Source organism: Dendrobates tinctorius, unplaced genomic scaffold (genome assembly GCF_039654945.1).
Source record: "Dendrobates tinctorius isolate UK_male_01 unplaced genomic scaffold, ASM3965494v1 ptg000166l, whole genome shotgun sequence".
Classification (NCBI taxonomy): domain Eukaryota; kingdom Metazoa; phylum Chordata; class Amphibia; order Anura; family Dendrobatidae; genus Dendrobates; species Dendrobates tinctorius.
This window is the reverse complement of record NW_027361833.1, coordinates 7029055-7047913: the sequence shown is the minus strand read 5'-3', so window position 1 is coordinate 7047913 and position 18859 is coordinate 7029055. Positions and strand designations below refer to the sequence as shown.

At 42.9% G+C, this 18859-nt stretch overlaps 1 protein-coding gene across 2 annotated transcripts; it reads left to right on the top strand.

Moving 5' to 3' along the window:
• The first annotated feature begins 9493 nt into the window (after window positions 1-9493).
• On the top strand, window positions 9494-17334 carry CHAMP1 (chromosome alignment maintaining phosphoprotein 1). 2 transcript variants are annotated; one of them, XM_073550670.1, is made up of 2 exons: window positions 9494-9633; window positions 14557-17334. In XM_073550670.1, exon 2 carries the CDS (start codon window positions 14607-14609, stop codon window positions 16566-16568), a length of 1962 nt encoding a protein of 653 aa, XP_073406771.1. In that variant the 5' UTR covers window positions 9494-9633; window positions 14557-14606; the 3' UTR covers window positions 16569-17334. The 2 variants fall into 2 exon arrangements, with proteins under 2 accessions (XP_073406771.1, XP_073406772.1); XM_073550671.1 differs by lacking the exon at window positions 9494-9633 and adding an exon at window positions 9649-9666.
• Window positions 17335-18859: the final 1525 nt, after the last annotated feature.

Below are 18859 nucleotides of genomic sequence, written 5' to 3'. Positions count from 1 at the left end.
ATTTATCAATACATTGTACAGAAATTATGTAATATATTAATTACAAAAATGCATGAGCATATATTAAAATCATGTGACTAACTCCATGGGTCAATGAAATGACCAGAGAGTATGGGACCAGACTGCATTACAACACATGTATCAATAAAATTATCACCATTAAGGTTCTTAAATCATTCCAATACATGTGCTTAGCGGTATAGAAAAAACAATTAAATCAATGAAAATACAGTGTGCTGTAATTACCTAGTGCATATCAATCATAATACGGCTAAGTAAACATCACATGATGAGGGTAAATAATTGTTACCAATACTAAGATAACCTCATATTGACACAGTGTTGTGCCTTTACATATACATCATCTAGTGCATTGTAAGAGAGGAAATAGTAAGGAATATTTACCCATAACGGTGTGTATAAAGTCCAGTCTGGACCCGGGTCATATACACCGACGCGCATTTCGCAACGCAGGATGTCGCTTCCTCAGGGGGCGTGGCCTAATCCCGGTCTCAGTCGGGTATTTATAATGATTAATTCCGGTCATGTGACCAAAGTGAAAAGTGACCAGTGCGCAGGCGTGGAACGCAGAAGTGCGCTACCCACCGCTACCAAACCTCGGTCTCAGCACACAAAAGACCGGTGACGTGATGGGGCCGGTACCAAGCACACAATCATGCCACACAGATGCGGCATAATACCAAGAATGAGAGCAATGGGGCCACACATCCGCAACAAAATGTGAACAGTGAATCGCATAGTATCGAATTACCATAAATGGTGAAGTGCAAATAAATAAAAATGTAAAAAGAAATGATAAAATGTTATCCATATATACAAAAAGTTTATTAAAAAATATATAAATAAAAAGTGCATAAGTGAATAGTGACATAATAAACATGATAAGTGTATAAATATAATGTATATTTCATCTCATGTATTTTATCTCACAAAACAGAACATATATATTCATAGCATTTTATCATACATCCAATATTAAAAATACCTATCCATGCTCAAGACAATGATACTCAAATAGCAAAAGCAAAAATTGCAATAGGCGCAAAAGGTATAAGAAAAATTTCTATAACGACAGATTTCCTATACTATTGTCCAATAAAACAGGAACTATGATTAGTCAAATTCTATTGATAGAATCCTACATATTATTGTTATTTATTTTATACATTTTTCGTAATTTCTTCATTCTATCGTTTTCTTTTCCTTGTTATTCTTTATCATCTTCCTTTTATTTGAACTATCTTTCTTCATGTCATTTTTCATATTCCCATTTTCATTGCTCCCTGATAGAATATTATCCAAAATATTGCTGAAGCTGATGATGCACATGTCCATCGCACACTAGCAACTAAAAATAAAACAACCAAGACAGAAATTAAAATCCAATGGTATCAGATAGAGACAATAACCTACAAAAAAATATATATATGGATTTATAAAAAGGAGGAAAACCCCTGAGTCTCATTGAGACCCATAGGGGTCATCGTGTCCAATATTGTAATCCACTTGCACTCTCTTTGTGCGAGAAGGCGTTGAATATCTCCTCCTCTAATACCACACTGGACACGATCAATCCCCCGCACCGAGAGAAACTTAGGATCACACTTGTGGAACTGCAAAAAATGACGGGGTAGGGTTTTCAATTGGACTATATCAGTAGCATTCTCTGCCGCCATTATATCACGTACGTGTTCACGCATTCGTGTACCTAGACGCCTGGATGACATACCAATATACACCTTAGGGCAGCTGCACCTTGCATAATATATGAAATAATAATAATATGCAGGATTCTATCAATAGAATTTGACTAATCATAGTTCCTGTTTTATTGGACAATATTATAGGAAATCTGTCGCTATGGAAATTTTTCTTATACCTTTTGCTCCTATTGCAATTTTTTGCTTTTGCTATTTGAGTATCATTGTCTTGAGCATGGATATGTATTTTTAATATTGGATGTATGATAAAATGCTATGAATATATATGTTCTGTTTTGTGAGATAAAATACATGAGATAAAATATACATTATATTTATACACTTATCATGTTTATTATATCACTATGCACTTTTTATTTATATATTTTTTAATAAACTTTTTGTATATATGGATAACATTTTATCATTTCTTTTTACATTTTTATTTATTTGCACTTCACCATTTATGGTAATTCGATACTATGCGGTTCACTGTTCACATTTTGTTGCGGATGTGTGGCCCCATTGCTCTCATCCTTGGTATTATGCTGCATCTGTGTGGCGTGATTGTGTGCTTGGTACCGGCCCCATCACGTCACCGGTCTTTTGCGTGCTGAGACCGAGGTTTGGTAGCGGTGAGTAGCGCACTTCCACGTTCCACGCCTGCGCACTGGTCACTTTTCACTTTAGTCACATGACCGGAATTAATCATTATAAATACCCGACTGAGACCGGGATTAGGCCATGCCACCTGAGGAACCGATATCCTGTGTTGCGAAATGCGCGTCGGGGTATACGACCCAGGTCCAGAAGGGACTTTATACACACCGTTATGGGTAAATATTCCTTACTATTTCCTCTCTCACAATGCACTAGATGATGTATATGTAAAGGCACAACACTGTGTCAATATAAGGTTATCTTGGCATTGGTAACAATTATTTACCCTCATCATGTGATGTTTACTTAGCCGTATTATGATTGATATGCACTAGGTAATTATAGCACACTGTATTTTCATTGATTTAATTGTATTTTCTATACCGCTAAGCACATGTATTGGAATGATTTAAGAACCTTAATGGTGATAATTTTATTGATACATGTGTTGTAATGCAGTCTGGTCCCATACTCTCTGGTCATTTCATTGACCCATGGAGTTAGTCACATGATTTTGATATATGCTCATGCATTTTTGTAATTAATTTATTACATAATTTCTGTACTTTTTATTGATAAATTATTAAAATAATTTTTGATATACGCATTTCATATAATTATATGTATCATGACAAGGCATTATGACAAAATAGAAAAAACACAGTGAAAATTAGATTTTGAGATTCTCAAACATTTTATTTCTGTATGGAGTTGTTTGTTATTTTTTTTTTAAATACAGCATGCCAATTCTTCTAGTGTTTTTACTCCATTTTTTCTACAATTAGGAGGTCAAAATGGCTTAGCAACAAAATATGCATGATCAATTTGTCAACAAGTCACCAAAAACATGTTACTTCCAATGCATCTTTCTGGCGATAGCATGCTTTCTTCATGCAGAAAAAAAAAACAGATTAGGAAAGTTACATGTGAACACATCCTTAGTGATGAGTGAATCTATTCACAGGACTGTAGTTGAGGCAGTTGTCCATCCCTGCCAGACAGGAGCCCTGCAAACTGTCTTTTAAACCTGCCAAAATCTCCAGAGTCTCTTCAGATTAGTAGTCCCGATGCTCCAGGGCTCAGGCGACTTAATGTCATGCTTGCCCCAGGAGACCCGGAGCCGACATTACTGGAATGGAGGTGTTCATTTACATCGGTGAGTATATCAATTGAGAATGGTTTGTTCATATAGAAGACAACACCTTTAAATCACATTAGTCGTACAGTCGGGTCCATGGAGCTTCTCTCTCCCTGCTGACAGTGGCTGACAAACCTCTGCTTATACACGCACGTAGGAAGACCTAGCAATTAGAAAATGCATAACGTGTGCAGTAAGGGGCAGGAAAGTGGAAGTGCTGATGATAGTGCACACAGACGGCGAGGACATGGGGCAGGTGCGACTGTTGCAGGAACACAAGCAACAAGCCCATCCAAGACACATAGCTTGCTGTCCCACTTTGCAGCGAAGCACGGGACACTTCTAAAGCCGCTCCAGTGTGAAAAGGTGGTCTGTTGGATAGCAGATAATGCTTCCATCATGCTTGCCAGCACCACACAGTCTTCCACACAGAGAGCAGTGACTCCACACTAGGACACTGCAAGGAGCTGTTAACATAATCATTTCTTGATTGTGGCCTCTTATCCTACATGTTCCAACCGGGACAGTAGGACATGCTGTTTAATGATGCACAAAACTTAAAGCACAAGATGACGGTGGGGGTGTCATTAAAATATGAGTATTTCCTAATGTCTCAAGTACAATTCTGGTGCTGCCTGTTGCCTTACACCCACAGTTGGTTTGTGCATTGTACCTCTGAATTTGAACATGTAGCCACGCCGCTGCAAGACTTCCCTCTCCCTTTCTCTCTATACTGTGTACTTCTATCCACTCCAGCTCACATACATACCATGCTTGGCCCACGTACTGAACTTGTTAGCTCAGTGGCCTCTGAAAACCTTCCCAGATTTTTCAGAGCTACTGGTCAAGGTACGCCACATCAGCGCCCATTTCCGCAAGTCAGCTACAGATACCGCAGCAGTGCATGCAAGTGCCAGCTCACCGACATTTGTGTTCTCCAAGACTGAGGATTCCACAAAGATGGTGAGCGGCGAAGACGCGATAATGAATGCAACGATCCTGATCGGTGCCTACTTATGTCAAGAACACCGCACTGCACTTGCTCACTGAGCCAGTCCGCGTGTCCAGAGTACAAAAACAGTGCTCAAAGATACCTGTGGAGAGGGCAGCAGCGGTGACGATGCATGCTCCAGGACCTGATGCACGTGACTGCTGGGGGCGTGGCCTAAGCTCCACAGAGCTAGGAGCTGCAGGGAAACTCCTAGAAAGGTAACTACAGTACAGTGTTACCACGGGGCATAGACAGAGACAGAAACCAGATCAAGCCGGGTCAAAGCACGAGATAGCAGGGCAGTACCAAAGGGTTAGACAGAGCGAATAGTCAGGACGTAGCAATAGATCAGAAAACCAGAACGGGCAATGGACGGTACAATAGCGACAAACTGCAACGGAATAACAATAGCCAAGCCAGGAAGTCAGAACCGGAGAAGACAATAGTACGAAAACGACAGACGGAGTACAGAGTGAGGGAACAGGCCGGGTCACACACGGGAATCAAACAAGCAATGCAGAATACACGCACACCAGGGGGGTCAGTCAGACACACAGCCAGAATAGCAGTATAGCTGACAGAGAATGCTAGTCAGGAGTGAGTATAAATACCCCTCCCAGATCCAAAGAGAGACCGACAAAAGTTATCCCTGTGAGAACAGGACATTAACCATGTCCTAACCATGACACTTAAACAGTCGCTGCTCATCATTAAACATGAAGCTATTCATGCAGACCAGGTATAGATGGAAGAAGACATGAGACAGGGAGATACTACCTGGCCCAGCCTCACCTCACCTAACCTGCTCAGCATGGATTTGGCAACAATGAGGAGGTGGAGGCTGAGAAGCAGAGTCGTCATCATGGTGGAGACAGGGAATTATTGGCTGTAGGGAGCATGGCAAACATAGCCGACTTTATTTACCGCTGCCTTTCCCGTGACCTTCGTATTAACCTTGGCCAAAAAACAAAATAAAACACAGTACTGGTTGACCATGATGGTAGACCACACTACAAAGAGATCCTTGCAACTCTCCCTGAGGTGGGGAGATCTACTAAAATGGTGCTATGAATAATTTAAAAAGTGTACAAGAGAACCATTTATTATATGAATCAAGTATCAAATTGTATTAATAATGTAAATCACAAAATAGTTAAATTCATGTCAAATACAGGGAAACCACAAGGTGGCGCCACATTCCCACATGAATAGATCACTACAAGCAAAGAAACTTAATGTAATCTTGCGCTATCAAATGATTGTACTACCATCAGTGGCTTATCCATGCTGTATATACAGAATATAACAATAAATTAGTACTAATCACAATATCAGTTACACATAATAATCATCATATAGCAAATTAACCCTTACTGCCATTGGACGCAATAGTACGTCCAATGGCAGTACCCCCCGCTTTGATGAGGGCACCAGCAGTGAGCCCGCATCGAAGCTGGGACATGTCAGCTGGTTTCAACAGCTGACATGTAACTTCAATAGGCGCAGGTGGAATCGCGATCCACGCACGCCTATTAATTAGTTAAATCCCGCTGACTGCGGGATTTAACTAGCGCTTCCGGCCGCCGGGCCGGAAATACGCGCATCGCCGACCTCGTCATGTGATCGGGATCAGCGATGCGTTGCCATAACAACCTGAGGTCTCCTGGAGACCTCTATGGTTGTTGATGCCGCATTGCTATGAGCGCCACCCGGTGGTCGGCGCTCATAGCAATGCTGTAATTCTGCTACTCATCGCCTATATGTAGCAGAGCCGATCGAGTTGTGGATGCTTCTAGTCTCCCATGGAGGCTAATGAAGCATGCCAAAATTTAAAAAAAAGTTTTTAAAAATATGAAAAAAATAAATGTTTAAATCGCCCCCCTTTCACCCTATTCAAACTAAAACAATTTAAAAAAAAAAATCACACATACACATATTAGGTATTGCTGCGTTCAGAATCTCCGAATTAAATTAAAGGAATAACATGATCGCTAAACGGCATAGCGGGGGGAAAAAAATCGAAATGCCAGAATTACATTTTTTTGGTCGCCGCGACATTGCATTAAAATGCAATAACGGGCGATCAAAAGATCGTATCTGAGCATAAATGGTATCCTTAAAAACGTCAGCTCGGCGTGCAAAAAATAAGCCCTCAACCAACCCCAGATCATGAAAACAGGAGACGCTACGGGTATCAGAAAATGGTGCAAATTTTTTTTTTTTTTTTTTAAAGCAAACTTTGGAATTTTTTTTCACCACTTAGATAAAAAGGAACCTAGACATGTTTGGTGTCTATGAACTCGTAATGACCTGGAGAACCATAATGGCAGGTCAGTATTAACATTTAGTGAACCTAGCAAACCAAAAAATCCAAGCAAAAAACAAGTGTGGGATTGCACTTTTTTTTGCAATTTCACCGCACTTGAAATTATTTTCCCGTTTTCGAGTACACGACATGCTAAAACCAATTCAAAAGAACAACTCATCCTGCAAAAAATAAGCCCTCACATGGCCATATTGACAGAAAAATAAAAAAGTTATGGCTTGAGAAGAAGGGGAGCGAAAACGAAAACGCAAAACAAAAAAAAAAGCTCTGGTCATTAAGGGGTTAGCACCCAATGACGTGCAGTGTCCGTCATTGGGTGCTTCCCTGTTTGGTGTGGGCACCTATTCCGGCACATGACAGCTGGTCTGATCAGCTGACATCTGCCCCTAACAAACTCAGGTGGAATTGCAATCCACCCGTGGCTGTTAACATGTTAAATTCCGCTGTCAATCTCCGAAAGCGGTATTTAACAAGCACACGCCAGAAGCGAGTCGCAAACCACACCCATCAGCGCCCGTGTCACATGATCGCATGGCACCGATGGGTTGGCATAACAACCCGGGCTCTCCGGCAGAACCCTGTGGTTGTCATAGCCGAATTGTCCAGCAGTCGGCAAGCTCATAGCAAGTATTTCTGCTCCAGAGAGCAGTGCTTCAGCCCTTCTCTGTGCAGCACAAGCGATGAGATGAACACAGCTTCCAGTCTCCCATGGTAAAAAAGTGAAAAATGTTTTTAAAAATATTAAAAAAAAATTTAAGTTTAAATTAGCACCCATTCGCCCCATTCAAAATAAAAAATACACATATTTGGTATCACCTGCTTACAGAACAGTGCTCTCAAAAAAGTTACAAATATTATTTTGTAAGGGTTGCAAAACAGTTGATTGGATGCATTTTGTGCGCACAGGTATGCAAACATGCCAGGCAGTGCACTTCTAGTGTAAAGAGTGGAGGATGGTTATGATCCGTTTTCCTGCTACACGAGTTAACCCCTTCCCAACATACAACATAGCAGTACATCATATTTTGCAGGTACTTCTCGCAAATGAATGTAACGATACTACATTGTGATTGTGTGGGCACAGGAGCTGTGTCCCGATAGTGGCTGGGAGCTCGGCTTGCATGATAGCACTAGAGCCTGCACCACCCCTGTTTAACCCTCTAAATCCTGCTATCAATAGTGGTCACAGCATTTAGAAGGACCCACCTGATCGGCACCCATATGCCTTAATCACAGGCTGCCAGTGGTTGTCCTGTCAGTCCGACATCAAATAATGACCTCCAGGTATGGTGTCCTGTTAGACCATGCCAGGATCACGGTCTAAAAGGCGTTATGTCAGTGTAAGGCTGGTTTCACATTTGCGTTAAAACAACGCTGCGCCCTGCGTCGTTAAGCCCCGCCCTGAGCCGGCTCCCTGCCCGCCCCATCCGGGATCACCGCCTACTTTCGCATTTGCACGCATGCGATCGGCGCACCCTATCTTTAGCATAGGGTGCGCAGATCATGCGCTGCCAGTGTGAAAGTAGCGTGCTGCGCACTTTTGACGGTGCGCCGTGCATGCCGAAATACAACATGCTGCATTTCGGCGCGCACCGTCAAAAGTGCACAGCACGCTACTTTCACACTGGCAGCGCATGATCTGCGCACCCTATGCTAAAGATAGGGTGCGCCGATCGCATGCGTGCAAATGCGAAAGTAGGCGGTGATCCCGGATGGGGCGGGCAGGGAGCCGGCTCAGGGCGGGGCTTAACGACGCAGGGCGCAGCGTTGTTTTAACGCAAATGTGAAACCAGCCTTACGCCACTGGTGTAATACATGTGTACTACGATGCATTATACAAGTGATCAGAATAATAAAAGTTAAAGTCCCAAAGAGGGATTGAGTAAAAAATAAAACAAACAAAAAAAACTACAAAATAAGGAGCGGGAAGAAAATAAAAATGTGTGTATATATTATATATATATACACACACACACATACACACATTATATATATATATATATATACACACTGGATATAGTCACCACATGTGGAACGGCATTGCCTATAAGACTGTCTCACTGTAGGGAAAAGTAACAAACTGTTTTTTCATCATACAGCTGACAAAAAGTAGAATAAAGCATGAAGAAGTCGTATGTAACTAAAATCGCTGAAAAACCTCATCTTGTAAAAAAAAAATAGCTACAGCTGTTAGAATGAGGCCATGCAACTATTATTTTTCTATAAAGTAGTTTTTATTGTGTAAAAGCAGCAAAACATAAAAACCAACACCAATCCGAGCTCCATGGCCGTCAGCCCCTTCCCTGAGGCCGCTCCAGCTGGCACCCAGCAGACAGGCCTGAGACGGCTGCGAGGAGCTGGAAATGGCGCCATGGATTTGGTGCTAACGCGCCTTACGATAGGCGCCAGTGCACACACGCAGCCACTCTCCGCTCTCAGCCATTGCTGCGGGTTTGGTTTTTGTACACAAGTTTGGTAACTGACAATATAGCGCTAAACACTGTTAATAATGTGACGGAGCTCCGCGCAGCATCCTCCTCCTGAGCCCCGAGTGTCAGCTCTGTAGTTACCTCACAGACATGACGCCTGTCAGATAACATGGCTGCCGCTATCATCTACGCAGGGCGGGCCTGCAGCCACTCTCCAGGCACCACTTGTTTATCTCACTCACAGCCTTTCATCGCCTAAGAGCGCGCCAGGCGTGATGACGTCACTTACTTTCTTCTGATTGGCTCCGTGTTCCGTCGCCATTGAATGACATAAGGTAGAAAGGGGCGGCAGCCGGCGGCGTGTGCAGGTGAGCGCGGTGTTTGGAGGGAGATGTGGGCAGGTGCACGGCGGCGGGCGGGCTCCGTTCTAGGCGGGTCTCTGACCTTCTGTGTGAGGGTCTCCGCAGTGACCGCTGGGGAAGCCGTCATTTCATCTACATGTCACTCATGTTTATTCAGTCAGTGTCGTTAGCTGGAGAATGGCGGGCAGCGCAGTCATTGAGAAGTGGAGCAGGTGTTGGCGACTCCACATACAGGGGACTGCAGCACTATACGTCGTCTGTTCTAATAACAGGGTGGTATAGATTGTGGCGTGTGCCCGTGATGGCGTGCGTTCTGACACCAGCAGCGATGCCCCCGCAGTTGTCGGCAGCAGCGTCACGCCCCCGCAGTTGTCGGCAGCAGCGTCACGCCCCCGCAGTTGTCGGCAGCAGCGTCACGCCCCCGCAGTCATCGTCGGCAGCGGCGTCGCGCCCCCGCAGTCATCGACGGCAGCGGCGTCGCGCCCCCGCAGTCATCGTCGGCAGCAGCCTGCCCCAATTGCATGACATCACTGCTTACCATTTGCCCTGTGTGGCCTAATATTGTGCTGCTGAAGATTGTCACATGCATTAAGCTGTACTTATTAGTGTTGTAGACTTAAAAGGGAACTTGTCTCCTGAGAAATATAAGTTTACATAGATATAGGGTTAATCTGCAAGTAAGGGCCCTGATCCATCAAAGCAATTTAACCAAATATTCCGGCATGTTTTGCTCTCATAAGTCTCAACTAGTGATGAGCGAGTATACTCATTACTCGGGTGTCCTCCGAGTATTTTGGCGTGCTCAGAGATTGTTTTCATCATCTCAGCTGCATGATTTACAGCTGCTGGACAGTCTGAATATATGTGGGAATTCCCTAACAAACAGGCAACCCCCACATCTATTCAGCCTGTCCAGCAGCCGCAATTCATGCAGCAGAGATGATGGAAGTTAAATCTCTGAGCACATCCAAATACTCAGGTCACCCGAGCAACGGGTATACTTGCTCATCACTAGTCTCAACGTTTTTGAACGACATCTGGCATTTTCGTGCCCATTTCTCCCAGCTCTGCCAAAATTTATAAAGGTGGGGTGTAATCAGGGCTGTGGAGTCGGAGTCGTGGAGTCGGAGTCGGTGCTCATTTTGGTGGAGTTGGAGTCGGTATAAAATGGACCGACTCCGACTCCTAAAATATATAATAAATTGGGTACAGTAATTCAATGCAGGATGTGCTGAATATTTTTTCATAGGAGTTTGGGAAAGTTATGAAATGTCCTATAAATGGCTGTTCTATTCCTGATCTAAGGCTACATTCACACACAGCGTTTTTCCTGTGTTTTTTGAGGATACGTTTTTCAGCTGCAAAAGCTGATCATCTTTTTAAAAAACTGCATCATCTGAATGGTTTTTGAGCTCATAGATAATGTTTTCAATAGCAAAAGCAGATTAGAAATCTGCTCTATCTATCCATTTATCCATATCTGTCTATCCATATCGTATCTGTACCAAAAAGAATGAAAACCGGGTAGTACACCAATATATATTCTGTTCTGTCTAAATATCTTGATTATTGGATCATAAAAATGATTAAATGTCTGAGGTTCACATTGTACTACAATAAATTTTTCACTTAAATATAAGCAATATGTGTGGGAGTCGGAGTCAGAGTCGGTGTAAGGGAAACTGAGGAGTCGGAGTCGCAGGTTTGGCTTACCGACTCCACAGCCCTGGGTGTAATACCATATCTCATTTAATTTGTGACAAGCTCTGGCGTTCCTTGCGCCAGAAATATGACTTCAGTAAAGGACTGGCGTCAGTCAGATTTTTGGTGTGGTGCAGAGCACTGTCCACTGCTCTGATTCATTAAATGTCTTGCGCCTCCTAAAGAATTGAAAGCGTCTGACTCCAACACATCCTCATATTAAGACCAGAGTGAAAATTGCCGGTCTTGATGCAATGAGGACGAAGTGTTTAACAATATGTAGCCAGCTGATCAGAGCAGTGAGAAAATTGTTTTATGCTGGCTATAACTGCTTGCTTCCAGTCAGATCCTGAAGCTGAACAGATCTTGCCATCTTCATAGCAATGATTACGAATGAGGTTGTAAGCACTTCATTCTTTCCCTTGGAGACAGGCCACCACTGAGAGAATGCAGAAGTGGTCAATAACCCAGGCACTGAGCAGTAAATAAACATATAAATTGCAGTGTTTTATTTTACTAAGCACTTTGGAATATTACCCATTTATTTTGAGAACAACTCTTCAAGTCCTTTTTAATACAGCAGCCATCACAATTTAAGGTGATTAATGTCAATATGACACAGACTTTCGCTGCTCTCCACTGGTAATATGGAGTAGTCATCCACAAAGTTCCCCACGCAATGTAAGTAATGGAGCAGGTGGTAAGAGCTAATTACATCAGTCATTCAATATCAAAGCAGTAGCCAAAAGGAGCCACAGAGAAATGTTGGCTAGGTAAATGGTTCATTTTTTTAACCAAAGTTAAAGGGAATCTGTCACATACAAAACACTATTAACCTGCAGGTTAATAGCATTCTGAAGCTTCCTGGCACCTGCGCTGAGAGCTGAAGGAAATTAAAGGGACTCTGTCAGCACAGAATGACTGTTCAAACGAAGTCCCGCTGCTTGATGCTTCACAGCCAGGCCAGTCATTTAAAGCGAACCTGTCACCTGTTTTGGCCACTGTAAGATGCGGCCTCTGCTTTTCAGGACTTATCGACAGCATTCTATAGTGCTGTAGATAAGCCCCCAGTCCGACCTGCAAGATAAGAAAAATATGTCCGCTGCAGTCCGGTCCGGCGCTTCCCTTCTTGCGATGCCATCCTCTTGCTGCTTCATCGCTCCCTGGCATCGCACTCCTGCGAATTATCTGCCCTGTTGAGGGGACAGCAAAGTACTGCAGTGCGCAGGCGCCAGGAAAGGTCAGAGAGGCCCTGCGCACTGCAGTACTTTGCTCTGCCCTCAACAGGGCAGAGAAATACGCCTGTGCAGGAGCACGATGCCATGGAGCCATGAAGCAAGCAGGAGGGCGGCGTTGCAAGAAGATGGGAGGCCCTGGACCTGCGACACCATCGGACCGGACCGCCCACCCGGGTGAGTAGAATAAAACATTTTTCTTATCTTGCACGTCAGATCGGGGGCTTATCTACAGCATTCTAGAATGCTGTCGATAAGCCCTGAAAGGCAGTGGGCCGCATCTTATAGCGGCCAAAACAGCTAACAGGTTCCCTTTAAATACACCTTCTCACCTGCCTGTTGTCACTCTATCTCTACCGTCCTCTTGTTTGTTTGAGAGCTTCGGCTTCAAAGCGCCCATTCTTGGTTGGAACATTCTGTGCTGACAGTTCCTTTAACTTTTTTCCTCGTGGAAGCCTCAGGCTTTCAGTCACAGGGGTGGATCAGCGTTACTTCAGTGACCGCTCAGTGGATAGTGAGCGCCGGCTGTAACAATGTCATCAACACTGACTGACAGCCTGCTCTAATGCTCAGCTGGTTGTTAGTGCCAGGGCGTTCTTAAAGCCGCCGCTCACTATGCACCGAGAGGTGACTGAAGCCACGCTGACCCACCCCTATGACTGAAAGCCCAAGGCTGTCAGAAGGAATAAAGTTAATTTTCTCACTGTTATATAAAACTTTGCAGTCAGTAACTTGAATCCCTTCTTAGCGGATTATGGGCCTAATTAATCAAAGCTTTCACGTCAGAATTCTGCCATTGTCCTCTTTCCTGAAGAAGGAGAGTTCAGAACTGAAGAAGGAGAGTTCGGACCAGCAGCAGGACCATAAGGGAGCAATCTCCAAAGCTGCAGCAGCACTGGAGAGGAGCTCAGGGACACTAAAGCTGTCTGGATCGTGCATTTCTGCTAGCTAACCAAGATAATGAGTGTTAAACAGAAAAAATTAAATCCTTCCTTTTCCTGAGGGCAGAGAAGATTTTTATTAAGTTTAAAGAGGTTGTCCACTACTTGGACAATCCCTTCTCAAATGTAACAAGGCGCCATGTCAAACAAAAACACCACACATCTTCGTGCTGGACTGCCGCTGTTCTAGCAATGTCTGTGCTGTGTTTTCTGCTATTTGCGTGAAATTACGTTTTGTGAGTGCTGCAGCCTGTCAGTGGTCATTAAAGGGCTGCTGCGTTCACACTTTGCATCTGGCAACTGAGTTTTGTCTGAGGGTAGTGTGAGTGCTACAGTCCAATGGCTGCTGCTGATGGACTACAGCGCTTATGTGACATAGCAATGTCATGCAAAAATAACGGGAGACACGTTGCTGACATTGCTGTATTTGTGTTGGTCTGGCAGGTGAGTATATGGTATTTTTAAAAAAGATTGGAGAAGTATTCCAGCTCACTGTTAATATTTCCCATACTGTTTGGGCTCTGATAACGGTTCTGCCATGGCATATGAGTATAAACAATAGAAAAGAGAATTCGGTTCTAACGAACAAGTAACCTTCTTTATTGACGTAAATGTGACGCAGAGGACATTTAGTAAGACAACATGTCAGTATAGCGCTACCAACGTGACTAGTGCGAATCCGACATTAGGATACCTTCTGATCCTGTGAATGTTAGAGGCACTATTTTAACCTGCTTTGATGGCCTGAACAAGCTTTTGCAGGAGAACTACAGCATGCCTCTGTTCAAGTGAAATTTGTCTTTTGCACAATTTTCTGCACTTCCGGGAGTGCTGCTGTGTTAAAATGTGACATTATGCTATCCATCATTTCATTCCAAGTATCAACCCTCTAGGACCCCTACCACCTAGAGATATGCCATCACTTCTTAGGATGTGAACACCCTTTTCAATTGTGCTTTAATTGTAAATATATATGTAGTATTGAAAAATAAGTTTAGTCAATTTTCATATTTTTTATTTGTTTTTTCACTGATCATTTTTTCTGTCTTTAGATTAGTCATACATCACTTGTGGATCATACATTGGTGGTGACAACTGAATAATGGAAGTCCTGCAAAAGCACAATGAGCTGGACTGCAACCGGTGCAGCTTTCATGGAACAGACTATAAAAGTGTACAGATCCACATGGGAACTATACATCCCGAATTTTGTGAAGAAATTGATACTGGTGGTTTTGGAAAACTGGTGTTTTACCAGAAAAGTGCAAGATTGTTCCACTGTCACAGGTGTTTTTTCACAAGCAAAATGTTTTCCAGTGTATATTATCATATCTTGGGCCAGCACGCCGAACCTGACAATAAATCAAAACCAATCAAAGAGCCTAAATCAGAGCAAGTTTTGTTTGCGTGCGCAGAAAAAAATGATTCCGAACATTTGGCCAGTGAAGATAAAAAATCCGTAGACGAAAAGTTCAAGTTGAAAGAAGTAAAATCTGAAGAAAATGACACACTTACATCATGGCCAGAAAATGTATCTTGCCAGGTTACCCAAGATAATTCTGACATTGAATTTAAAAGCGGCAGTAGCAGCAGCAGCATCGAGAAGGCAAGGACCATCTTCCAAGAAACAAAAGACTCTAGCTGTGATCCTGAATCCAGCAGCAGTAACGATAACATAAGCACAGAGAAATCTGCACAGGCAAATGCTGTGGTTGAGTTTTCAGATAACGATATTGCTTCTTCCGCTTCTAAAGATATACCAGAGTTCTCCGATGAAGATGACGAACCCGCCCTGCCTGGTGGTATCCCACAGTTTTCTGACGATGAAACTGTAACTCAGTCAAAAGATGCTCAAGAGTCTTCAGAAGATGATGTGTTACAAGACCAATCTAGAGGGATTGAGGATATTTCTGAAGATGAGATGCCACTAGAAGAAAAACTTATAGAAAATATATCTGAAGATGAAAGTGCCCCAGTTCAGTCAAAGCTGGAAGATTCATCTGAGGAAGAGGACATGTTGGCCCCAGCTAAAGAAATGATGGAGTTTTCTGATGATGACGAAGAAGACAATTTGGCATTGTCAAAGGAAGACATGGAGTTTTCAGAAGAAGATGAGGAGGCAAATGATAAACCTAAAAATGTGGAAACAAATGCCTCTAAAAATGTCATGGACTTTTCTGAAGAGGAGGAAACCACAAACGCATCAAGAAATGTAATGGAGTTTTCGGAAGAGGAAGAAACCCCAGGTTTATCAAAGGAAATTATGGACTTTTCAGAAGATGATGATAATGATGATGATGCAGCTCCAGCAATGCCAAAGAGTATTATGGAGTTTTCAGAAGAAGAGGACATTTCTCCCCAATCAAAAGATATGCCCAAATATCTAGAGGGTAATTCAACGCCCACTCAGTCAAAAGACTTTGATTACGCTGAAGATGCTGATATGTCTATATTCAAGGGTTCATCACCATTTTCTGAAGATGAAGCACCTGATGAGTTTACACCTATACGGCCAAAGAACTTGGCAAATAAATCTAAGAGTCTCGCTGGCACAACACGCCTGTCTGGAGCTGCAAATTTATCAGACTATTCAGGTACTCCATCATGGTCCAAGGATGGACTTGACACTTCAGACTCTGGTGACATCTCTCTCAGTGCTCCAGACACTTATGATGCATCAGATGATAAAGATAGTTTTCTGAAAGAAGAGGAAATATTAAAACACGTTCAACGTATTAAAGGAAAATTTCAATGCATGCTGTGTGATTATAGACCATTAAACAGGGGGCCCATTTTAAATCATTTGATCACCAAACATAACATGCCTAGTCCTTTTATATGTAAAATATGTGGTGAGACATTTGCAGTGGGGACCCATCTGAAAAACCATTCCTCTGCCCACACGAAAGGTTTGTATAAATGTCAAAAATGTAGTTTTCAAACCGATTATCCAAGGGGTTTCAAGAAACACCTGACACATTGTGAAAGCCGCCGCCACTACCGCAATCGTAATGGAAATAAGCCTGTTGTGGATTTGCCAGAAGGAGAACATGAGGAACAATGACTGACTTTATTGAACTTGTGCTTATGGACTTTAACATTTCATTGTGCACTAGTAAATGTAGGTGCCCTAACGTGTGGTCATTTACTTCCTCTCTTGGCTTAGACAACAAGACTTTTAGATGGCACATATGGTACAAGTTAATGTATGTTAAAATATTCCCAAAAGTCTTTACATCCTTCAAGCAGATCATAACATTTATGAGCATTGAAGACAAAACACCTTGATGAAGCAGAATGATTATCTATAGAACGGTGTTACAGCTGTCGTATAGGCTACCTCCTCTATAAATAGCCATATAGTATACTGAAGATGTGTGTCTGTTCCTTAGTCTGTGTCATCTCTTCCTAGCTTAAATGTCGTTGGAAAGAAATTATTTTCTCTAGTAGTTAAAGTTAAATTGTTTATGCACTCTTAATCCTTCCAAACCCTTAATGGGCCTTATTTATAAAAGCTAAATCTGTTTGAATAAGTTTTCTACAACTATGATAACGTACAAGAATCACTTTACTATCAGAAAGACATATTATTCTTTTCAGTATTTTTCAAGAGTAGGGCCACCTTTACTGTGAACATTTCACGTGCGATATTCTGTTGGTGTAGTTTCTGTTCACACAGTGCTATGTTTTCACTGATTTTACGATTTCTAAAATATCTTTGTTTTGGGGTTTTGTGTTGCTCATAAATTAACATAGTGGTTTGTTAGTATATTGCTGCATAGAGCATTGCTGAAATGTGATTGTATCATAAAACTGTATTATTTAACTTATCCATGGTTTATCATTCATTCCTGGTACACGTTTAAGCTGTGTTGACCCTTTTCTTTTTAGCACACTGAAGTCTGCTACATATTTTCTCTGTAAAAAAGGAGAAAAAACACAGAGAGTTTGCATAAGACATTAATCTTAAAAACTTCTCATTTTTGCATTGATAAGCCCCCATGATTTCTGCACGTTTGTGCGTGTTTAGCATCATGTATCTGTTTTTTTGTTTTTTTTTCTTAAGGGGCGCATTAGGAAAATAGGTACTTAAAGAAACATTACAGTGGTTTGTAATTAAAGTGCCTGAATACTTTACCTTAAGCGCTCATAAAAAAAAAAAGAAAAACTTCTTACTAGAAACAAACAGTTGCGGCTGTTTACATTCAGTATTTGCTGCGGATTGGACGCTGCTTACAGCTGCAGCGGCCAGATGTTACAGCATAGTGGATGGGATTTTATGAAATCCCATCTCCACTATGCGTACAAAGACGCAGGCGGCAGACCTGCGTATACGCACATGCGGCGCGTCTTTATAGACCGCAGCATGTCTTTATCTTGCGGAGACGCTCAGTCTCCGCAAGATAAATCACTGTTGTGATGCAGTGACACCTGTGACAGCTAGGGGGCGCTGTATGGGACATGCATGCAGACGTTCCTTCATTGTAATAGGGAAAATGGTGAGAGGGGTGGGACCAGTCACCTACAAACCCACCCAGGATAAAGCCTATGTGTGTGTGTGTGTGTGGCTGTGTGAAATAGGACCTTTAGTGAGGTCATAACCATGTGATCCATACCTCACCTGTGGGTGTGGTTATGGACCATATAATGTGCCTGAGGTCTGGTCACATGGGGAGAATGTATGCACTTGATTGGTTCATGTGGAAGGTCCTGGAAGGCTTATGTGTTGGAAGGTGTGCTACCTCCCTGAAGAGCACATGGAGGCTTTGGACCTGGTGGCCTGTGTGTTGGACGGTTCCCTAGTGGGGACAGAAGTCCTGAACAGCACACAGAGAGGCCGTGTTTCCAGAGTCAGTGACGGCTCTGCATTGGGAAGCTAACGCCCGGGTGAGGATCTGAAACTGTTAGGCGGCCTAGTGAGCAAGGCGTTGTCTGGGATGGTGATCCCAGTTCAGCAGCTACCCTGACAAACTTGAGTGATACTGACCGAGGTCAGAAAGAGACTGAGTTCAGACTATGGAGCCGGCATCTGGAGCAGGAGGTCCTAAGAGGTAACCCCCGACGGGGAAATAACTGTTGAGGCTATAGAGCCTGTTTACTGGACATGGCACAGCCTGTGTGGCCACAGGTCTGGGAGAGCATATCCCTAATATGAACACTGACCTGTCTGATGTAAGACTGTTGTGTTTTATGGTTTATGCTGTTTAATAAACCACATAGACTGTTTAAATGGAAAGTGTTCCTGTGTGCCGTGAATCCGCTGCCAAGTGAGTGTTCCCCAACACTAACAATAAGCGCTACCTTACACTGTCTATGCATAGGATGTGATGATTCCGCATGGTTCAATGAACACAT